Here is a 24224-nt window from a genome sequence, read left to right on the forward strand (position 1 = left end):
TTGGAATGCCCCAGGAATGAAAAGCTAGAATGGTCAGGGCCAATAGATAGATCACTAGGTAGGGTGCATGCCTTGTCATGCATGCTGCCCAGGTTGAAACCCAAGCACTACATGGGAATTTCTGTGGCATGGGAGGAAGTTTTATTCTGCAATGTCTCCCTCTGTCTATCTGAATGAAAAGGGGTCCAGGAGCAGAAATAGCATATGCATGAGACCCTGACTCTACCAAAAAAAAAAAAAGTCAGCTTGGTTAAAGGTCAGAGGAAACACACAGTATTTTAGGATGGTTAAAGCCCTCAGTCCTATGTCTGGGAAGCTGTGTTCTAAGAAAGAAACGAGTATTCTCTAGCAATGGATTTAGGGGAGGAGAAGACACTGAAGCAATTGCTGAGGACACAAACAATTGCTAAGGCAAGACTTTAGCTGTGCTGTCCTCAAGGGGCAGGCCAAGTCCAGACTCTGGCTCTGCTGCAGCTATACCCATGCTCTCTATAAGTTTTTTTTTTTTTTGAGAGCCTATTTTATTTTTTATTTATAAAAAAGGAAACATTGACTAAACCATAGGATAAGAGGGGTACAACTCCACACAATTCCCACCACCAGATCTCCGTATCCCATCCCCTCCCCTGATAGCTTTCCTATTCTTTAGCCTTCTGGGAGTATAGGCCCAAGATCATTGTGGGTTGCAGAAGGTGGAAGGTCTGGCTTCTGTAATTGCTTCCCCGCTGAACATGGGTGTTGACAGGTCGATCCATACTCCCAGCCTGTCTCTCTCTTTCCCTAGTAGGGTGGGGCTCTGGGGAAACGGACACACTGGTGGGGTTGTCTGTCCAAGTCTGGTTGGCACCATGCTGGCATCTGGAACCCGGTGGCTGAAAAGAGAGTTAACATACAAAGCCAAACAAATTGTTGCACAACTATAAAATTTTAACTTCTCGAATCCCGCTGAAGATAGCATTACTGAGCAATTTATAGGTACTGTGCTAGATGCTGGAGATAGACTTAAAATTCAAGTATGATTTCTACTCTTGAGGACCTCTTGGACTAGAAAGGAAAAAAAACATATAAAGGAAAACATTAGCAAGCCCCAGTCCCCACCTACTGGGGGAAAGCTTCACAGGTGATGAGGCAGCATTGTAGGTGTCTCCCTCTGTCTCCCCCTTCCCTCTTGATTTTTGGCTGTCTCTTATCAAGTAAATAAATAAAGATTTTAAAAAAAATTAGGGAACTATCAAAATAGCGCACTTGGACAATGCACTGCTTTGCCATCTGTGTGACCCAGGTTTGAACCTGACCCCTACCAAAATGGAGAAGGCTTTGGTGCTATGGTTTCTGCCCCTCTCTGCCTCTCTATCTCACTCTATCTGGAATTTAAAAAAAAAAAAAACAGAACAGTGAAGCCCCGGAGACAAGAAAAAAAGAAAAGGCTGGGTAAAGAAAGGAGATAACACAATGGTCACAGAACGAAATACTTTCATGCCTGAGGCACCAAGGGTCCCAGATTTAATCCCAACACCACCATAAACAGCACCATAAACCAGAGCTGATCAGTGCTCAGAAGGATCAGTGTCATATGTGACCTAGGAAGTATAGCAGGTAGAACCCCGGACCTGTGTACAAGAGGTCTCATTCCAGGGTGATTAGTTCTTTCTTCATCTCATGCTAAAAGTAATTTGAAAAAATCACCACCACCATAGGCCAGAGTGAGATGAAAGTGGCAGCACACAGGAACTAGATGTGAGAGATCCTGGGTTCAATCCTCAGCATCACCAATAGCCAGAGGTGAACAGTGTCCTGATTAAAATAATAATAATGCATTTGGAGATTGTGACAGAGTAGTTTAGAAGTGAAGAAATAGTGGTCCGGGAGGTGGCACAGTGGATAAGGTGTTGGACTCTCAAGCATGGGGTCCTGAGTTCAATCCCCGGCAGCAAATGTATCAGAGTGATAATCTGGTTCTTTCTCTCCTCCTATCCCTCTCATTAATAAATAAATATTTAAAAAAAAAAAAAGTGAAGTGGTCCGGGAGGTGGTGCAGTGGTAAAGCTTTGGACTCTCAAGCATGAGGTTCCGAGTTTGATCCCCGGCAGCACATGTGCCAGAGTGATGTCTTGTTCTTTCTCTCTCCTCCTATCTTTCTCATAAATAAATAAAATCTTTAAAAAAAAAAAAAAGTGAAGAAATAAGGGGGTCGGGCGGTGGCACAGTGGGTTAAGCGCATGTGGCGCAAAGCTCAAGGACCGAGCGTAAGGATCCCAGTTCAAGCCGGCTCCCACCTGCAGGGGAGTCCCTTCACAGGCGGTGAAGCAGGTCTGCAGATGTCTATCTTTCTCTCCCCCTCTCTGTCTTCCCCTCCTCTCTCCATTTCTCTCTGTACTATCTAACAACAAACATCAACAATGGCAATAATAATAACCACAACGAGGCTACAACAACAAGGGCAACAAAAGGGGGGAAAAATGGCCTCCAGGAGCGGTGAATTCATGGTGCAGGCACCGAGCCCAGCAATAACCCTGGAGGGAAAAAAAAAAGTGAAGAAATAGGCCATGGGGGAGGGAATACTATAATGGTTATGCAAAAAGACTGATTCCTGAGGCTTTGAAGTCCCAGGTTCAATCCCCCAACCCACCATAAGCCAGATAAGCATTGCTCTTAAAAAAAAAAAAAAGAAAGAAAGCGGGAGTCAGGAGGTAGTGCTGCGGGTTAAGCGCACATGGTGTAAAGAGCACGGCTAAGGATCCTGGTTTGAGCCTCCGGCTCCCCACCTGCGGGGGGGGGGGGGGTTGCTTCACAAGTGGTGAAGCAGGTCTACAGGTGTCTTTCTCTGCCCCTCAATAAAACAACCAGGGCAACTACTCCAGTCACAATCCCCAAATCCATTAGGACAGAGAGAAATGGAGGTTCGGGCGGTAGCGCAGAGGGTTGAGTGCAAAGACCGGCATAAGGATCCTGGTTCAAGCCCCCGGCTCCCCACCTGCAGAGGAGTCACTTCACAGGCAGTGAAGCAGATCTGCAGGTGTCTTTCTCTCCCCCTCTCTGTCTTCCCCTCCTCTCTCCATTTCTCTCTGTCTTATCCAACAATGAACAACATCAACAACAATAATAACCACAACAAGGCTACAAGGGCAACAAAAGGGGGAAAAGAGAGAGAGAGAAATGGAGAGAGGAGGGGAAGACAGATAGGGAGAGAGAAAGATAGACACCTGCAGATCTCCTTCACCGCCTGTGAAGCCACCCCCTTGCAGGTGAGGAGCTAGGGGCTCAAACTGGGATCCTTATGCCAGTCCTTGCACTTTGCGCCATGTGCCCTTAACCCACTGCGCTACCGCCCGACCCCTCTTTTCCCTCTTTTCAGAGAATGATAGCTTTGGCATTGAAGACCCTTTATTATTATTATTTTTTTTAACCAGAGTACTGCTCAGCTCTGGTTTATCTGGGACTCTCATGCCTGAGGCATGAGAGTCTCTTTGTCTACTCCTACCCAGCTTTGGTTTGAAAGCAAGTACTCTCCTAGCACTATCTGCTGGCATTGGAAACTTCCGAACCCCCGTCTCCAAAACCTTTCAGCCAGGAGAGTTAATTATCACCAAATTCTGCCATTGCTTCTGGCGCTTCTTTCTCCCACCTCCTCCTCCTCTCTTCTCAATATCATCATCATAGAACCTATCTTTTTTTTTTTTTTTTTTTTTTTCCTCCTCCAGGGTTCTTGCTGGGCTCGGTGCCTGCACCATGAATCCACCGCTCCTGGAGGCCATTTTTTCCCCCTTTTTATTGCCCTTGTTGTAGCTTCGTTGTGGTTATTATTATTGCCCTTGTTGACGCAATTCGTTGTTGGATAGGACAGAGAGAAATGGAGAGAGGAGGGGAAGACAGAGAAGGGGAGAGAAAGATAGACACCTGCAGACCTGCTTCACCGCCTGTGAAGCGACTCCCCTGCAGGTGGGGAGCCGGGGGCTTGAACCGGGATCCTTATGCCGGTCCCTGCGCTTTGCGCCACATGCGTTTAACCCACTGCGCCACCGCCGACCCCCCAGAACCTATCTTTTATCTGTAACTCAGTTACGGTATGAAATACTGACTTATTTTTTAAGATTTGTAGTATTGAAAGGGATAGGAGGAGCGAGAGAAAGAATCACTGGCACATGTGCTACTGGGATGCTTGAGAGTCTAATGCTTTATCCACGGTGCCACTTTCTGGACCACCTTACTTATTTTGTTTACTATCTACTGAATGCTTTATGCTTCGTTGGTCCTTCTATTTTTGCCTCATATGATGAGGTGCTGCAAGAAAGAGAATGAACCTCACACTTGCCTGTAACTCTTAAGGTTGTACTTTATTCATTTATTTATTTATTTTTAGAGTACTGCTTAGCTCTGGCTTATGGTGGCTCAGGGGATTGAACTTGGGGCTTCAGAGCCACAAACATCAAAGCCTTTTTGCATAATCATTATGCTGGTTCTCCTGCCCTGTGCTGTTCTTTGACCTATTCTTCAGGTATGAGCTCTATGTATAGCACTCTTATTTTGAATGGACTAGTTACATATCACCACAATGTTACAGCGAGTGTAAGCAATTAACAAGCTCCTGCAGGTGTCTGTTCTAATATGTGCTGTAGAAGACACAAAGAGGTATCTAAGTTCCCTGCTTTCAGAGTACTCAGTCTAAGTAGGGGGACAGATTAAAAAAAAAAAAGTACAGGATAAGAGGTCAAGAGATACCTCACCATGTAGAGCACATACCTTAACCACATGCAAGATCCTGGGTTCAAACCCTGACATGACAACACCATGGGCAACTACAGAAGTTCCACTGACAGTGGATGGAGCAGTGCTGTGGTGTCTCTCTGCTACCTGTCTCTTTCGCCCTGTCTCTACACGAAATAAAAGTAATTTAAAGGATTGGGGCGATAGTCTATTAAAACACTGATTTGCATGCCTGAAGCCCTAATAGTACCAGGTTCAACTCCCAGCACCACCTTATACCAGAACTGAATAGTGCTTTGGTCTCTCCTATCATTCTCTCTCACTTAGAATAAATACATATTTTAAAAATAGAGTCCAGAGGAGGACCTAAAGGGGGTTAAGTTACTATGTGGAGGGGGGCTGGGTGGTAGAGCAACGGGTTAAGCGCACATGGCACAAAGCACAAGGACCGGTGTAAGGATCCCAGTTCAAGCCCCCCAGCTCCCCACCTACAGGGGGTCACCACAGGCAGTGAAGCAGGTCTGCAGGTGTCTATCTTTCTCTCCCCTTCTGTCTTCCTCTCCTCTCTCCATTTCTCTGTCCTATCCAACAACAACAGCTATGACAACAACTACAACAAGGGCAACAAAAATGGGGGGGGGGGGGGAAATGGCCTCCAGGAGCAGTGGATTCATGGTACACACACCAAGCCCCAGCAATAAACTGGAGGCAAAAAAAAATAAGTGTTATGTGGAAAACTGAGAAATGTTACATATGTACAAAGTACTGTATTTTATTGTTGACTGGAAACCATTAATCCCCCCCATAAAGAAAAAAAAAGAGTGAAAAAAGTCAGCCCAGAAACAGCCAAAACCCCTATAAGAAACCTCTTGGTCCAACACTGAGAAACAAATATGTATAGGTAGTTTGTGATACCTGTAAGTACCGTCAAATAATGACATTGGGGGGAGGCCAGACAGTAGCACACTGGGTTAAGCCCACATGGCGTGAAGCGCGAGGACCAGTTTAAGGATCCCGTTTTGAGCCCTAGGCTCCCCATCTGCAGGGGGGTCACTTTACAAGTGGTGAGGCAGGTTTGCAGGTGTCTTTCTCTCCCCCTCTCTATCCAACAACAATAGCAATAGCCATAATAACAATAAGGGAACAAAAATGGGGGGGGAAATGGCCTCCAGAAGCAGTGGATTGTAGTGCAGGCAGCAAGCCCCAGCAGTAACCTTGGAGGCTAAATAAATAAATAATGACATTGTTCTAGAATTCAGACTAAAAATGTTGACTATTTTCCTGGAGGCATTTGTACCACAAGTGAGGTAGGGTTGCTACTAGGATGTGATGGGTAGCTTGCTAAAACCCTACAATGCATTAGGGATTATCTGCCCTTAAACACTAATGGCAAAGATGAGACAATGTGTTAGCCCCATAGGGTCAGTCATGAGCAAAACTGGTGTTATTTCCTGACTTCCATGTATCATGGGGAATAAGTACTAAAAACATAACAGTGTTCTTAAGTAATTAAGAGAATAGAAAATCTTGAACTTTGTTATTTAAAATGTACCTACAGAGGGAGTCGGGTGGTAGCGCAGCAGATTAAGTGCAGGTGGTGCAAAGCGCAAGGACTGGAGTAAAGGTCCTGGTTCGAGCCCCCAGCTCCTCACTTGCAGGGGAGTCGCTTCACAGGCGGTGAAGCAGGTCTGCAGGTGTCTATCTTTCTCCCCCCCTTCTCTGTCTTCCCCTCCTCTCTCCATTTCTCTCTGTCCTATCCAACAACAACGACATCAATAAAAACAATAATAACTACAACAGCAACAAAGGGAGTAAATAAATATATTTTTTTAATATTTATTTTATTTATTTATTCCCTTTTGTTGCCCTTGTTGTTTTACTGTTGTAGTTATTATTGTTGTCGTCATTGTTGGATAGGACAGAGAGAAATGGAGAGAGGAGGGGAAGACAGAGAGGAAGAGAGAAAGATAGACACCTGCAGACCTGCTTCACCGCCTGTGAAGCAACTCCCCTGCAGGTGGGGAGCCGGGGTTCGAACCGGGATCCTTATTGCCGGTCCTTGTGCTTTGCGCCACCTGTGCTTACCCCGCTGCGCTACAGCCCGACTCCCAATAAATATTTTTTTAAAAAGTACCTACAGGGGGGCAGATGGTGGCACACCCAGCAGAGTACACACACATAACCAGATGGAAGGCTTGTGTTCAAGTCCCCAGTCACCATTTGCAGAGGTAAAACTTCCTTCACAAGCAGTGAAGCAATGCTGCAGTTGTCTCTCTCCCTCTCAACCTCCACCTCCACTCTCAAACTCTCTATCCTGGGCAAGAGAGATAGCGTAATGGTTATGCAAAGAAACTCTCATGCCTGAGGCCCCCAGGCCCCAGCTTCAATCCCCTGTACTGCAAGCCACAGCTGAGCAGTGCACTGGTTAAAAATAAGAAATCAGGGGCCGGGTGGTGGCGCACCTGGTTGAGTGCACATGTTACAGTGCACAAGGACCCAGGTTCGAGCCCCTGGTCCCCACCTGCAGGGGGAAAGCTTCATGAGTGGGGAAGCAGGGCTGCAGGGGTCTCTCTGTCGCTCTCCCTTCCTACCACCCCCTTCCCTCTCAATTTCTGGCTGTCTTTATCCAATAAATAAATAAAGATAATAAAAAAATTTAAAAAGGAAAAAGAAATCAGGGGGCCGGGCGGTAGCGCGGCGGGTTAAGCGCACGTGGTGCAAAGCACAAGGACCGGGGTAAGGACCCCAGTTCGAGCCCCGGCTCCCCACCTGCAGGGGGGTCTCTTATGCAAGCGGTGAAGCAGGTCTGCAGGTGTCTATCTTTCTCTCCCCATCTCTATCTTCCCCTCCTCTCTCAATTTCTCTCTGTCCTATCCAACAACAACGAGAGCAACAATATTAACAACAACAACGATAGACAACGAGGACAACAAAAGGGAAAAAAAAAACGGTCTCCAGGAACAGTGGATTCATAGTGCAGGTACCGAGCCCCAGAAATAATCCTGGGGGCAAAAAAATAAGAAATCAAGGGAGTTGGGCATTAGCAACAACTACAACAATAATAACTACAACAACAATAAAAGCAACAAGGGCAAGAAAAGGGAAAATAAAAAAAATCTATCCTATAAAAAATTTAATAGCTCTTTTTAAAAAATGTACACACATATCTGAGACATAAAATACAGAATGTCAACTCCACCCCACCTGAATAAAAACTGCATTTAAACAAGATACTCCTATTCATCTTTAACGCTTGAGACGCCTTGCAGAAAATAATACTTGAGTTGCTTCCCATTGTTTTATGGAGCTCGGAGAGAAGGAAGCAGTAGAAGTGGTGTGAACTCTATGAACACCTGGTTGAGTGCATGTTACAATGCGCAAGGACCCAGGTTCAAGCCCGTCCTCCCCACCCCACCCCCAGCTTCACAAGTGGTGAAGCAGGGCTGCAGATGTATCTCTATCTCTCTTCCTATGTCCACCTTCCTTCTTAATTTCTGGCTGTCTGTATCCAATGAATAAATATAATAAAATTGTTTAAATATTTACTTCCTTTTGTTGCCTTTGTTGTTTTATGGTTGTAGTTATTATTGATGTTGTCGTTGTTGTGTAGGACAGAGAGAAATGGAGAGAGGAGGGGAAGACAAGAGAGGGGGAGAGAAAGATAAACACCTGAAGACCTACTTCACTGCTTGTGAAGCAACCCCCCCCTCCCCCGCAGGTGGGGAACTGAGGCTCGAATTGGGATCCTTACGCTGGTCCTTGTGCTATGCGCCATGTGCGCTTAAACTGCACTACCGCCCGACTCCTAATATATATATATATATATATTTTTTTATTTAAGAAAGGATTAATTAACAAAACCATAGGGTAGGAGGGGTACAACTCCACACAATTCCCACCGCCCAATCTCCATATCCCACCCCCTCCCCCGATAGCTTTCCCATACTCTATCCCTCTGGGAGCATGGACCCAGGGTCATTGAGGGTTGCAGAAGGTAGAAGGTCTGGCTTCTGTAATTGCTTCCTCGCTGAACATGGGCGTTGACTTGTCGGTCCATACTCCCAGTCTGCCTCTCTCTTTCCCTAGTAGGATGGGTCTCTGGGGAAGCTGAGCTCCAGGACACATTGGTGGTGTCTTCAATCCAGGGAAGTCTGGCCGGCATCCTGATGACACCTGGAACCTGGTGACTGAAAAGAGAGTTAACATACAAAGCCAAACAAATTGTTGAGCAATCATGGACCCAAAGCTTGGAAAAGTGGAGAGGAAGTATTAGGGAGGTACTCACTGCAAACTCTAGTATACTTCTGCTTTCTTACTTTGGTGCCATACTCCAAACTCAGTCAATTTCTGCTTTGCGTTTCTACTTCTTTTTTTTTTTTTTACATGCATAACATTCCCCAGATTCCCATTTAGCAATACAACCCCCACTATTTCATTCATCATTTTTCATGGACCTGTATTCTCCCCACCCACCCACCCACCCCAGAGTCTTTTACTTTGGTGTAATACTCCAATTCCATTTCAGGTTCGACTTGTGTTTTCTTTTCTAATCTTGTTTTTCAACTTCGGCCTGAGAGTGAGATCATCCCGTATTCATCCTTCTGTTTCTGACTTATTTCACTCAACATGATTTTTTCAAGGTCCATCCAAGATCGGCTGAAAATGGTGAAGTCACCATTTTTTACAGCTGAGTAGTATTCCATTGTGTATATATACCACAACTTGCTCAGCCACTCATCTGTTGTTGGACACCTGGGTTGCTTACAGGTTTTGGCTATTACAAATTGTGCTGCCAAGAACATATGTGTACACAGATCTTTTTGGATGGATGTGTTGGGTTCTTTAGGATATATCCCCAGGAGGGGAATTGCAGGGTCATAGGGTAGGTCCATTTCTAGCCTTCTGAGAGTTCTCCAGACTGTTCTCCACAGAGGTTGGACCAATTGACATTCCCACCAGCAGTGCAGGAGGGTTCCTTTGACCCCACATCCTCTCCAGCATTTGCTGCTGTTACCTTTTCTGATGTGTGACATTCTCACAGGAGTGAAGTGATATCTCATTGTTGTCTTGATTTGCATTTCTCTGACAATCAGAGACTTGGAGCATTTTTTCATGTGTTTCTCGGCCTTTTGGATCTCTTCTGTGGTGAATATTCTGTCCAATTCCTCCCCCCATTTTTGGATGGGGTTATTTGTTGTCTTGTTGTTGAGTCTGGTAAGCTCTTTATATATGTTGGTTATTAAACTCTTATCTGATGTATGGCATGTAAAGATCTTCTCCCATTCTGTGAGGGGTCTCTTGATTTGGGTAGTGGTTTCTTTTGCTGTGAAGAAGCTTTTTAATTTGATGTAGTCCCATAGGTTTATACTTGCCTTAGTCTTCCTTGTAATTGGATTCGTTTCATTGAAAATGTCTTTAAAATTTATGCGGAAAAAAGTTCTTCCAATATTTTCCTCTAAGTATCTGATAGTTTCTGGTCTAACATCCAAGTCCTTGATCCACTTGGAATTGACTTTTGTATTTGGTGAAATACAGTGATTCAGCTTCATTCTTCTGCATGTTTCAACCCATTGTTTCCAACACCATTTGTTGAAGAGACTCTGCTTTCCCCATGTAATAGTCTGGGCCCCTTTGTCAAAGATTAGATGTCCATAGGTGTGGGGCTTATATATATATATATATATATATTTTTTTTTTTTTTTTACCAGAGCACTGCTCAGCTCTGGTTTATGGTGGTGCAGGGTATTGAACCTGGGACTTTGGAGCCTCAGGCATGGGAATCTGTTTGCATAACCATTATGCTATCTACCCCTGCCCAATAAAAATACTTAAAAAAAAAAACAAAAAACTATGAGGGGGATCTTCTGAGATCTAAATTCTAGTTCAAACTAAATTCTACTTCTTCCTTTCAGCACTAATTATAACATAGCACTGATTGCTTATGTAGGAATTTGTGTTAAGTGCTGAATGTAGAACATCTTGTTACCTCTGTAACAGTATGGAATAGACCAATTTGCTATACCCATTTTTTAATTTTTATGTATTTTAAAATACTTTTAATGAGGGCACGGCTAGACAGCAGAATGGTCAGGCAAAGAGACTCACGTCTGAGGCTCCAAAAATGCCAGGTTTAATCCCCCACAATGGTAAACAACAACAAAATTAATGAAAGAGAGAGAGATGGGAAGATCAGAGCAATGCTCAGCTCTGGTTTAAGGTGGTGCTGGAGACTGAATTCGGGACCTCAGAGCACAGGTGTGAAAGTCTTTTGCGTAACCATTATGCTGCCTCCTCAGCCCATTACTATATCCATTTTAGGGAATATGGAAACCTACAAACAGATGAGCTTAACTAATTTATTCGGAGCCCACTGATGAGTGGAACAACCAGAATCAGAGCTGAATTCGGGAACAGCAAGTCCACAAAGAACCTCCACTAACAAACACAAGTAAACTTCACAGAGTTTGAGATAGTTGAAGAGCAAAGTCTACCCAAGTTTCCTTTCTGGCAATTTGCAGCTAAGCGGAAGTTAAGAGGAGAAGGCCCTCACGACACCGGAAGTCGCGGTGCACTGTGGGAAGAGTGTCATTTATATTCTCGCAACCAGCGATATGATTTAGCTTAAAAGAAGCTCTTATTTGAAGCTGATACAAATTCTAAGAAGCTTGAAAGCGACGCGAGGGAAGTTTTGTAACTCTTTTTTTTTTTTTTTTTTACCAGAACACTGCTCAGTTCTGGGCTTATGGTGGAGTTAGGGATTGAACCTCAGACCTCAGAGCCTCAGGCTTGAAAGGCTTTTGCATAACCTTTATGCTGTCTCCCCAGCCCGTTTTGTAACATTTTTAACAAGACCCCAGTAGCTCGTTGTAGCCTTGTGGATACAGGTGACCCAGGTCCTCCAGGTGAGCTAGAATAGACGTCTCTATGATCAAGTAAACATAGAGCGCCTCCGCTCTTCCTGGCTGGGTGAGGTTGCGCATGAGCAGTAGCGGCGACGTTGGGAAGATGGCGGCGGGAGAGTGAGTATTTGGCTACTGGGGTCCCTGCAGTGGGGCCTTGAGCATCTGGCGCCATCGGACTTTATTTCTCGGTGGCGGTAGATTAGGGTGCTTGAGGACTGAAGAAGAGTGGGAAAGGCTCCAAATAAGAGATTGGGAATTGAGCGGTGGATGAAGGTTAGGATGAGGCCAGAATGGGGTTCACCAGTCTGTTTTCACAAGGCCCCGTGGGGTTTTACTAGAATCTCCCGCTGCTGGTGTAGGTGAAAAGCAGTGGCTTTTGACGCTCCGTTGACTTCTAGGAGGACCAGTGGCCGAGCAGTTCGTGACTGCTTTTTCTCTCTCCTCCATCTCTCTCTGTTTCTCAGATATTATATTTACTGAAAGGAGAGAGAGAACCACAGCATCCCTCTGGCACATACGGTGCCAGGAATTAAATTCTGTAGAAATATTTCAAAGTCTGGAGCTCTAACCACTGCACCACTCCTGGACTACCACTGGGGACAAGAGTGTTAGGGGACCATTTTGAGAACTAGAGTGACAAGCAGGTTTTAGGGGCTTGAAGACAGTAATCTTTACTAGAAGTGCATGGAAGACTCGGGCCCCCCCCCCCCCCTTAGACATTATCGCTAATTTCTACTTTGTGTATCAGGCCAAAAAGAAAGATCCCTTTGGTTCCAGAAAATCTCCTGAAAAAGAGGAAAGTTTATCAAGCTCTCAAAGCCACCCAGGCAAAGCAGGCACTTTTGGAAAGGAAGCAGGTAATGCTGGGGAGGCAGGAACTACAGTTTGTGTTTGTTGAATTTTATCGGGGTTGCAACATTGGCAGTCTCTCACATCAGTCATGCCGTGTCTGTCTTTTCTAGCAGAGGAAAGGAAAAGAAATCAGGTTTAAACGACTAGAATATTTCCTACATGATTCCTGGCGGCAACAGCGTGACAAAGTTCGCCTCAGACGACTAGAAGTAAAACCTCATGGCTTGGAGGTGCCAGATAAACACAATTTGGCCTTTGTTGTGCGCATCCAGAGGTAAACATAAACAAATTTGCCTGAGGCTGAGGCAAACCATAGGCTTAGCTTGAGATTTCTTTCTTAGGAAATGAGACAGAGTTAAGCTTCAGACACAGTTTGTGCTAGGAATTCAGGATTGAGCACAATGTAAACAGCATAAATACCCTGCATGCTGTGAGAGCCAAGTGCTGAGGTAAGAGCCTAGGTACTAGTAGGTGGTTAGGCGGCTTTAAAGCAGAGACTTAAAACTGAAACCCACAAACGTTAATGGAGGTTAAGGCATTTTTCTTTTTTCTTTTTTTTTCCCTTTTTCTTTTTTCTTTTTTTTTTTTTTTTTAAAGACTTAGTTTACTTAATAATGAGAAAGATAAAGACCCAGGCATCATTCTGGTACATGTGCTTCCAGGGATTGAACTCAGACCCTGGTGCTTGAGTCCAGTGCTTTATCCACTGTGCCACCTCCCAGAGCACTTTTACTAGAGCACTACTCAGTTCTGGCTTGTGGTGGTGCAGGGGATTGAACCTGGGCTTTTTGGCATGAGATCTCTTGCATAACCTTTATGCCCTGCCCTGCTTTTATATATATATATATATATATATATATATATATATATATATATATATATATAACAGCAAGGCATTTTAATAGGAACTGAACCAGGCTCAAGAAGTGGATGGAGTGGTCCGTGAGATGGCGCAGTGGATAAAGCATCAGATTCTCAAGCATGAGGTCCTGAGTTCAATCCCCGGCAGCATATGTACCAGAGTGATGTCTGGCTCTTTCTCCTCCTATGTTTCTCAATAAATTAAATAAAATCTTTAAAAAAAAAAAAAGAAGTGGATGGAATATATTCACTTCTGGAGAGAGACCATAAAGATTTTTTTTTTTTTTTTTTTATGTCTGTTTGAGAATCTCAGGACTCCCCTACTAGGGACTCAGCTCATGGGGTGGCCTGATAGTGACTAAAGAGTCATTGTTTTTTTTTTTTTTTTTTTTTTGGTTTTTTATTTATTTTTATTATTATTATTATTTTATTTTTATTTTTTTATTTAAGAAAGGATTAATTAACAAAACCATAGGGTAGGAGGGGTACAACTCCACACAATTCCCACCACCCAATCTCCATATCCCACCCCCTCCCCTGATAGCTTTCCCATTCTCTATCCCTCTGGGAGCATGGACCCAGGGTCATTGAGGGTTGCAGAAGGTAGAAGGTCTGGCTTCTGTAATTGCTTCCTCGCTGAACATGGGCGTTGACTGGTCGGTCCATACTCCCAGTCTGCCTCTCTCTTTCCCTAGTAGGATGAAGACCATAAAGATTTTCCCCCACATTTATTAAGTACTTCTCTTACTTATTCCTACCTGTACATACAACTCTGTCTCTTCTAATTTCCCCATCCCAGTCATCCAAACCAGAGACATGGGCTTAAATATCTGAGTCTTTTTTTATTAGTCCTCCTACTATTGGCTATAAATTTTTCCTGGACTATCACATTAATTTTCTGACTGGATTTCACTGCTTCTGGTATCAGCACACTTGGGTCTATCCTATGTGCTCTGCTGAGATCATCAGAAAGAAATCTGATCATATCTCTCTTATTTAACATCTTTCATTGCCCACAGAGGCAAGTCCTACTTCCATGGATCATCTCTTAGAACACTGCAGATTCACATCACATGGAAATGATTTTTTATAGCTACCTCCCACTCAGCTGAATTCTGAAGGCTCTGTCCTGCTCTGGAGCCCATTAGTGGCAAATATCTCACAGGTTTTGCTAAAATGGCAAACTGAATGGAGCCTGACTTGCATTTCATTTACTTCAGGATTGATGGTGTGAGCTTAGAAGTGCAGAGGACCATTGCAAGACTTCGTCTGAAAAAGATTTTCAGTGGTGTTTTTTTCAAAGTGACCCCTCAGACCATAAGAATGCTGCGTACAGTGGAGCCTTATGTGACCTGGGGGTGAGTACAGGTTTTTGCTTTTTTTTTTTTTACATGAATTTATAGTAGGTGTAGTTGAACACTAAGGCTAGATTACACAGGATACAGGTGCTCATGTGCTGTTCAAAGAATATTTTGCTGTGACTAGAAATACTGCCAGCCATAAAAGTATTGGGGAGCATAAAGAAACCAGTTCGAGCCCCGGCTCCCCACCTGCAGGGGAGTTGCTTCATAAGCGGTGAAGCAGGTCGCAGGTGTCTGTTTTTCTCTCCCCCTCACTGTCTGCCCCTCCTCTCTCCATTTCTCTCTGTCCTATCCAACAACGAAAACCATAAACCAGAGCTGAGAAGTGCTCTGGTTTTAAAAAGGGGGAGGGGCGGGGGGGGGGGGCGTCAGGCCATAGCGCAGCGGGTTATGTGCACGTGGTGCAAAGCACAAGGACCAGAGTAAGGATCCCAGTTCGAGCCCCTGGATCCCCACCTGCAGGGGAGTCGCTTCACAGGCAGAGAAGCAGGTTCTCAGGTGTCTCTCTACTATTCTCTCCCCCTCTCTGCCTTCCCCTCCTCTCTCCATTTCTCTCTGTCCTATCCAACAATGATGACAACAACAATAATAACCACAACAAGGGCAACAAAAGGGGAAAAAATGGCCTCCAGGAGCAGTGGATTCATGGTGCAGGCATTGAGCCCTAGCAATAACCCTGGAGGTAAAAAAAAAAAAAATCAAGTGTCAGTGTTGTTGATAATGATCTGAATAGTACTGTGAAAGGGCTTGCTCAGTTGTACACTGAAACTTGGCTTGAAATAGGTGGAAGAGAACTTAATTCTTAGAGGCTTGAAGTAGTGCTTTATATGAATTTTTTTTATTTGTGATTAATAGGTTACGAGGTTCCAGTGTATACTTCCACACTGTTACCCACCAGTTTAGAAACTGCCTGCTTCTGTTGTTTTGTTGTTTGTTTGTTTATTTATTTTACCATAGCACTGCTCAGCACTGGTTTATGGTGGTACAGGGGATTGAACCTAGGATTTTGGAGCCTCAGGCATGAGTGGCTGTTTGCATAACCATTACACTATCTACCTCCCACCCCTTGTTTTGCTTTTCTTTTTAAGATCACATCTTGTCAGTTCTAGATTCCACATATGAGTGAAACCATTATGCTGTTTCTCCAAACCAGAATAGTATTCTTTCAGGGACCTGGGAGGTGCCTCTCTGATAGGGTACCCAACCTCTATGTGTGAAGCTCTGGGTTTGATCCAGTCCCTGCTGCCAGAAGAAAGAAATAAGAACTCTATGGAGTGGTGCTTTGGCTCTCACTTTATTTTACCACCAAGGTTATATTGCTGGGGTTTAGTGCATTACTATGTGCAAGGACCCAGTCCCCGTGTGGGGTGGGGGCTGGGGAGCTTCATGAGAAGTGGAGTAGAACTGCAGATATTTCTCACGTTCTCTCCCTTTCTTCTCAATTTCTCTGTCCTGGGGGGATGGGGTGACTGATCTCTTGCACCTTCTTGGGCCACCAAATGCTAAAGCCATAGACTGTAATCCAGCTCATGTTTTCTTTTGCCTGGTGAACATTTTTATGTCCTTCATTTTAGTTCAGTCACATAGGACCACTTGGGTTTTCGTAATTGCCGTCATTTGTATATCCCTAAGCAACCCAAGGGCGGTGTGATTGCAGAACACTTTCTGGTGAGGGAAAGGGTGATTGAAATAATTCCTCTTTAAACAGACGACTGCAGGACTAAGTGTTCTGCATAATACAGAATCCCAAGGGCTAACCAAGGCTGCGGTTTATCTTGTCTCATGTAGATTTCCAAATCTGAAGTCTGTCCGGGAACTTATCTTAAAACGTGGACAAGCCAAGGTCAAGAATAAGACTATCCCTCTGACAGACAACACAGTGATTGAGGAGCACCTGGGTGAGTGTTGAATCTTGGGGATCAGTTGAGGCAGAAAACAAGGATCTTTGGTGTTTGTAATGTGGGGTTCCAGGTGTTACTCTTCTTAGAGGTCCTGAGAAAGCATGAGATGAGAGTGCCCAGCTCAGTTATGTAAGAGCTGCACAGTATAAACCTGGTAGACACTGAATAAAGGAATCTGTTCTCTTGTGCTTTGTAGGGAAGTTTGGTGTGATTTGTTTGGAAGACCTGATCCATGAAATTGCGTTTCCGGGAAAGCATTTCCAGGCGATATCAGAGTTCTTGCGCCCTTTCCAGCTTTCAGTGGCCCGTCATGCTCCCAAGAATAGAGTGGGCTTCCTCAAAGAGATCGGTGTGCCTGGCTACCGAGGTGAACGTATCAATCAGCTCATCCGAGAGTTGAATTAAATCTAGGTAAGGCAGAACTGAAAACTATCCTTGAGATCCATTCTTCCTTTTTTTCCTCTTTCTCCCCCTCTCCCCCCCCTTTTTTCTTTTTTTCTTTTTTTTTTTGGTGAGAGACATTTAATAGACACCAGAGCATTTGCTTAGCAATGAGAAAACGAGAGCATTGCTCTGGCATGTGTAATGCTGGGAATTGAACTCAGGACCTCATGCTTGAGAGTTCAACGCTTTACTCACTGTTCTACCTCTCAGGCCACCATCCTTGAGTTGTAATGGGCACAGTAGATAAAGCATTTTGGATGTCCTGAGCATTTGGATCCCTGGCATCACTTATGCCAGAGTGATGCTCTGGCTCTCTCCTCTCTTCCCCCTCTTAATTTTTTTTTTATTATCTTTATTGGATAGAGACAGCCAGAAATTGAGAGAATGGTGGGGGGGCCTAGAGAGAGACCTGCAGCCCTGTTTCATGGCTTGCAAAGCTTTCCACCTGCATGTAGGGGCCAGGGACTTGAACCTGATTCCTTGCACATTGTCACGTGCGCTCAGCCAGGTGTGTGTTTCCCCACTCCCCCCAACTTTACCAGTATGAAAGTAAACTTGGCATTAGTGTAAAGCAGAAAGTTGAAAATGTGCTTGGGACACATCTGCGCCTATATGTATGCTGCCCCTGGATTGAAGTTCCACAAGTGACACAACATTCTCTTCATCAGGAAAAAGTCATCACCCAGAATGGTACAGTGCCTAGAATGTGAGACTCATGGCCATGGAGTGTTGGGATTGATCCTTACATCACATGTGCTTTGGTTTTCTCCCTGTCATGTTAGTGTGTTTATTAGTGTCATGTTACTGTTGTTTATGAGTTTACCTGAATACAGCTTAACTGGCTTATGGTGGTATGGAGGGATTGAATCTGGGATTTAAGCGTGATAGTCTTCCTTTTTTTTTTTTTTTACATCCCTATTTTTAATGTCTTGTTCAGGGCCTAGAGATAGCTAACCCAGTAAAGTGTGTCTGGGTTCAAGATATAGCACCGGGAGCCGGGTGGTAGCAGTGGGATAAGCGCACGTTGGCGCAAAGCCAAGGACCAGCATAAGGATCCTGGTTTGAGCCTTCGGCTCCCCACAAGTGGTGAAGCGGGTCTGCAGGTGTCTATCTTTCTCCCTCTCTGTCTCTCCATTTCTCTCTGTCCTATCCAACAACAATGACATCAATAACAACAACAACAGTAATAACCACAGCAATGAAACAAGGGCAACAGAAGAGAATAAATAAGTATTTAAATATATATGGCACCACTAGGGGGCATAGTGGCTCTAGGGAAAACTCCATGGGTTGTGGGGCAGTGCTGTGATGTTTCTCTGCTGTCTGAAATTTTAAAATAAAAAAATTAGATTAGAACCAAGTGGTGGCACATCTGGTTAAGCGCACACATTATAGTGCACAAGGACACAGGTTCGAGTCCCTGGTTCCCACCTGCAGGGGGGAAAGCTTCACAAGTGGTGAGGCAGGGCTGCACGTGTCTGTCTCTTTCCTTCCCCATCTCCATTCCCCTCAATTTCTCTCTGTCTTTACCTTATAAGTCAATTAAAATATAATTTAAAATATTTATATAAAAATTTTGATCCCGGGGGCCAGGTGGTAGTGCACCAGGTAAAGCACACATGGTGAGAAACGCAGGGACCAGCATAAGGATCCCGGTTCTAGCCCCCAGCTCCCCACCTATAGGGGGGTTGCTTCACAAGCGGTGAAGCAGGTGTCTGCATCTTTCTCCCTCTGTCTTTCCCTCCTCTCTTGATTTCTCTCTGTCTTATCCAACAACAGCAGCAACAATAACAACAACAGGGGAAAAGATGGTCTCTAGGAGCAGTGGGTTTATAGTGCAGGCATAGCCCCAGCAATAACCCTGAAGGCAAAAAATAATTTTTTTTTATACCAGGTGCAGTGAAATGGCGCGTGCATGAAGCCCTGGCAGCATAATATATATAGCTTGCTTCTCCCCCAACCCTCAATAAGTGGATATATAGGTAAAAGGGGGGAAGTTACAAACTAGGCTAGAAATGATGAGTAGGGCTTGGGAATAGTATAATGGTATGTCAGCAGCTTTTGTGTGTGTGTGTTTTCTTTTTGATGGAGTCAGATTCAGGGGGGGAGAGAGACACACCTGTGGTGCTGCTTTGCTGCTTCACTACTTGTGACGCTTGCCGCCTGCAAGTGGGGCCCAGGGCCTTAAACACAGTTCCTTGTGTATGGTGTTACGTGCAGTGTACTGGTGTGTAGGGAGATGGCTACCCCTGTAGATCACACTTGTGTACAAGAAATGTATACATGAAAGTAGATCTCAGTTCTTCTGCACGTGTCTGCTGCTGGCAATCTTTCTCCCCTCCCCCCCCCCCCCCCCCCCCCCCCGCTGTGGTAGGCAGGAAGAGACTGGGGAGAGGCACCAGCTGTACTTCTCTCCACTACCTGTGATGCTTCCCCCAAAGGTGGTGACAGACCTTGAACCCAGGTCATCACACTTAACATGTCTTCTCCACTGGGTTAGCCACTACCAAGAAAAAAAGAATCTTAACTTTTTTTAATTGTTTTTTTTATTGGATTGCAATGAATTTGAATTAATGAAATTGTTTTTCTTCCACAGAATATCTGAAAACTATGCATTGATAGCATGGGTTTTTGGGACTATCTGGTGTCTTCAAAGAAGATTACTTTCTGTTATGTCTTCAGAGACTGGAGGGGAAGGGTCTGAATAAAAAGACAGCAGCATTCATGCAGGCATATCTGATCACAGCTCTGGCTCTACCTTGAAGTTCCTGTGTGTTTCCACATTGAGCTCTGCTGCCTCTTGAGAAAATGAGCAAAGAACTCATACTATGAAGTAGGACAAGGTTCCTGCTTTGTAACATCTTCTATCTTGGGGATTGATGCTGGTGGATGAATGCCCGAGTGGGTATACAAGAAAGTGAACTAAGCCCAAGGGCATATCTGAACCTGGGAGTTCCCACACCTTCTTTTATCATATAATTAAAAGAACACAAAAATAATTCTCGGTTGTTACTACAAATCTGTTAACTTTTAAGTCATTGAAGATTCACCTATCCTTGAATCTATGAGAAGAAAAAACTCATAGGAAAACATACACTCAGATTTTTGCTTGGAAGCTTAGGGTATTCATAAACCTTATTCAGAAATCCAGGCACCATATGTGAACAAGTCCTACTCTGTTCGGACTGCTCATGGCCTGATCTTGCCAATTTCTGTAATTCCTTGTCCTGTGAGAAACTAAGGCTTACCAAGGTAGCTTTTGTATTTCTAGACAATTAACCTATATTAAGGGCTGGAGAGATTGTATAATGGTTCTGAGGTCCCAGTTTCCATCCCCAGCCACCCCCACCCCCCATAAACCAGAGTATAACTGTATGTGTGGCACTGGGAATCAGGCTCAGGACATCATGCTTGAAAGTCCAGCCCTATCTTCTGTGCCATTTAGAACAGTGATGAGTGGTTGGCAAAATAGTTCAATTGGTAGAGTGTCAGACTCCTACCTGAGGTTCCTGGTTGGCACCACATGTACTAGATTGATGCTCTGGGTCCTCTTATCTTTTATGTGAAACTCAGGTAGTAAAAGTAAATCCTTTAAAAAGGACAGTGATGAAGGGAGTTGGGACCCGCAGAAGGTTACTGGTTTGAGCCCCTGGCTCCCCACCTGCAGGGAGTCGCTTCACAAGCGAAGTAGGTCTGCAGGTGTCTGTCTTTCCACCTTTCTGTCTTCCCCTCCTCTCCGTTTCTCTCTGTCCTACCCAACAACAACGACATTGATAACCACAACGATGTTAAACAACAAAGGCAACAAAAGGGAAAATAAATAAATGTAAAAAAAAAAAGTGATGGGCCAGGTGGTGGTGCATCTGGTTTAGTGCACACTACAGTGCTCAAGCCCCTGGTCCCCACCTGCAGGGCGAAGCTTCATAAGTGATGAAGCAGGGCTACAGGTGTCTGTCTCTTCCTATCTCCCCCCCCCCCCCAATTTCTCTGTTGCTATCCAATAATATGTTTTTTTAAAAGGCAGTGATGGTTTGCTGAGCTGATGTGGGTACCATCTACAACTGGAGGGAAAAGGCAAATTTGTTACCTGTTCATTTGAGGCTTTTTTTCAGGTAGAAAGGGAGAGAGGCAGAGGACAGATAGCAAAATGGTTATGCAAAGAAACTCATGCCTGAGGCTACAAAGTCCCAGGTTCAATCCCTCCCCTCCCCTCCCACACACACTATCCCCTACCACCATAAACCAGAGCTGAATTGTGCTCTGGTAAAAGAAAAGCCTAGAAACACCAAGGTTCCTTTTTAAAGGGGGGGGGGGGGGAGGCAGTAGCACAGCAGGTTAAGTACACGGTACAAAGAAGGATCCCTGTGTGAGCTCCTGGCTCCCCACCTGCAGGGGGTTTGCTTCACAAGCGATAAAGCAGGTCTGCAGATGTCTTATCTTCCCCCCTCTTTTCCCATCCTCTCAATTTCTGTGTCCTATCCACTAACGACAGCAATAACAATGACAACAATGATAAACGAGGGCAACAAAAGGGAAAAGATAGCCTCCAGGAGTAGTGGATTTATAGTGCAGGCACCTAGCCCCAGCAATAACCCAAGAATCAAAAAAAAAAAAAAGATAAAGACACCTGTAGCACTTCCCATTTGCAGGTGGGGAGTAGGGGCTTGAACCTGGGTCCTTGTACATTAGTATGTGTGCTCTACTGCCCACCCTCCAGGATGGAGTTTTTGTTTTTTACTGCATTGGTGATTAATAGTTTACTTAAAACCCAAATCCAAGTGAGGGAGGACCTGGCGGTGCCACACCCTATTAAGCACACATCACCAGGCATGAGGACCTAGATTTAAGCCCCATTCCTCACCTTGGGGGGGGGGGGGGAGCTTCGTGAGTGGTGAAGCAGGTCTGCAGCTATCAATTTCTCTCAATTTCTGTGTTCTATCAAAAAAAACAACAAAATGGCTACTGGGAGCAGTGGCTTTGTGGTATAGGTACTGAAACCCAGTGATAGCCCTCCCTGGTGGCAATTAAAAAAAAGCCCAGCTATTTCCTTGGCTTTGTGTAGATGACATTAGCACTTCTTGGTCATTCAGCTCCCAGGTAGGCAGCTTAATTAGACCCTTGTATAGTCTAGACTTTGAAAGTATCCTCTGCCGTCCTAGTAATGATGGAGCATCAGGACTGTTGAGGGTAGTACACTGGGAAAAAGTGGTCTGGGTTTCCTTGTTTGTCATCTGCCCATCTCTAAATGGACCTTTGCTTTGCTTTAGTCCTACCGTTGACCTAAGCAGTTGAGGGTGTGGCAGATCCAAGTTAGGACTTGAAATTATGCCTAACCATTGTGTCCCCTGACCTCTTAACAACTTCGCTGCAATTTTGGCTCATAGGACTCATAAGCCGTGAGAATGAATTAGAAATATAACAATGCTTTAAAATGTGCCAGGTTCTGAGGTAATTAATTAGATTGGTTGGCTCAAAAGTTAACTTGCCGTGAATAGGTGTTACTCTTACACTGTAAAGTGTTGTGAAATCAGATTGTTTTTAAATGATGTATCAAAAAGTCATGGGAAAAAGAGGTTATGAGTGTGGAGGTCCAGGGTTTATGCCCTGGGTCTGTCTTAATACTAAGTATGGGAATGTTTCCATTATTACTCATAAAATGAGACTGATAGAAGTTAAACTTGTCTGCCTCATATAGTTGTTAAAAGGACTAAGCAAAAAAAAAAAAAAAAAATCGGGAGGGGAGGCGGTTGCACACTGAGTTAAGGGCACATAGTAGGAGAAGCACAAAGACCCCAGTTCCCCATTTCTGCAGGTGTCCTCTCCCTCTCTGTCTCCCCTCCCCTCTCAACTTCTCTGTCTTATTCAATACAAAATGGGAAAAACGGCCACCAGGAGCAGTGGCTTTGTAATGCAGGCACCGAGCCCCAGTGATAAACCTGGAGGACAAAAAAAAAAAATTTTTTTCCCCCAGGGCACTGCTCAGCTCTGACTTATGATGATGTGAGGGATTCAACCTGGGACCTCAGAGCTTCAGATTTAAGGGTTTTCTGCTAAGGTGAAGGTAGATAGCATAATGGTCATGCAAAGACTCTTATGCCTGAGGCTCCAAAGTCCCAGGTTCAGTCTCCTATACTACCATAAGACACAGCTGAGCAGTACTCTGGCAAAGAATAATAAAGTAAAATTACATTTTAAAAAGTTTTCTGTGGGTAGTCGGACTGTAGCGCAGTGGGTTAAGTGCAGGTGGCTCGAAGCACAAGGATTGTACAAGGATCCCCGTTCAAGCCCCGGCTCCCTACCTGCAGGGGAGTCGCTTCACAAGCGGTGAAGCAGGTCTGCAGGTGTCTTTCTCTCCCCCTCTCTGTCTTCCCCTCCTCTCTCCATTTCTTTCTGTCCTATCCAACGATTACAACAATAAAACAACAAGGGCAACAAAAGGGAATAAATAAATATTTTTTAAAAGGTTTTCTGCTTAACTATGATGCTGTCTCTCCTGCTCACAAGATAACTTTTTAAGACTTATTTTAATGAGAAAGACCAGAGCACTGCTAGGCTCTGTCATAATGTACTATGAGGAACTGAACCTGGGACCCCTGGGCCATCAGGCATGGAAACCTGGTGTGGAACCACAGTTCTTTTTTTTTTTTTTTAAATATTTTATTTATTTATGAGAAGGATAGGAGGAGAGAGAAAGAACCAGACATCACTCTGGTACATGTGCTGCCGGGGACCGAACTCGCGGCCTCATGGTTGAGAGTCTAAAGCTTTACCATTGCACCACCTCCCGGACCACGGAACCACAGTTCTTTTCCCTGTTTAGAAAGAGTGAGAGAGACAATAGCCCCAGCACCAAAGCTTCCTTCAGTATGGTGGGGGCTGAGTTCAAATATGGGTCACATACATAGCAGAGCAGCACAGCAAATTATCCAAAGTCACTGTTTTTAACTTAAAGTTATATATAAATTAATGACATAAATATTATGCTTTTTTTTTAACCAGAGCACTGTTCAGCTCTGGCTTATGGCGGTGCGGAGGATTGAATCTGGGACTTTGGAGCCTCAAGCATGAGAGTCTGTTTGCATAACCATTATGCTATCCACCTTCCGCCCAATATTATGCTTTTTTTTTTTTTTTTTTGTAAAGTGTACTAATCCAGGAACAAATGGTGAGTCTAATCTTAGAGAAATCTTTATTTTCTG

The 24224-nt window shown here is 44.5% G+C and overlaps 1 protein-coding gene across 1 annotated transcript; it reads left to right on the forward strand.

The window, feature by feature from the left end:
* The first annotated feature begins 11665 nt into the window (after positions 1-11665).
* On the forward strand, positions 11666-20024 carry RPL7L1 (ribosomal protein L7 like 1). The gene is made up of 7 exons (XM_007537373.3): positions 11666-11723; positions 12355-12463; positions 12569-12732; positions 14540-14677; positions 16469-16578; positions 16778-16992; positions 19622-20024. The coding sequence occupies exons 1-6, from the start codon at positions 11683-11685 to the stop codon at positions 16984-16986; spliced, it is 771 nt and encodes a 256-aa protein (XP_007537435.3). The 5' UTR covers positions 11666-11682; the 3' UTR covers positions 16987-16992; positions 19622-20024.
* Positions 20025-24224: the final 4200 nt, after the last annotated feature.

This window comes from Erinaceus europaeus, chromosome 4 (genome assembly GCF_950295315.1).
Source record: "Erinaceus europaeus chromosome 4, mEriEur2.1, whole genome shotgun sequence".
NCBI classification, from domain to species: Eukaryota; Metazoa; Chordata; class Mammalia; order Eulipotyphla; family Erinaceidae; genus Erinaceus; species Erinaceus europaeus.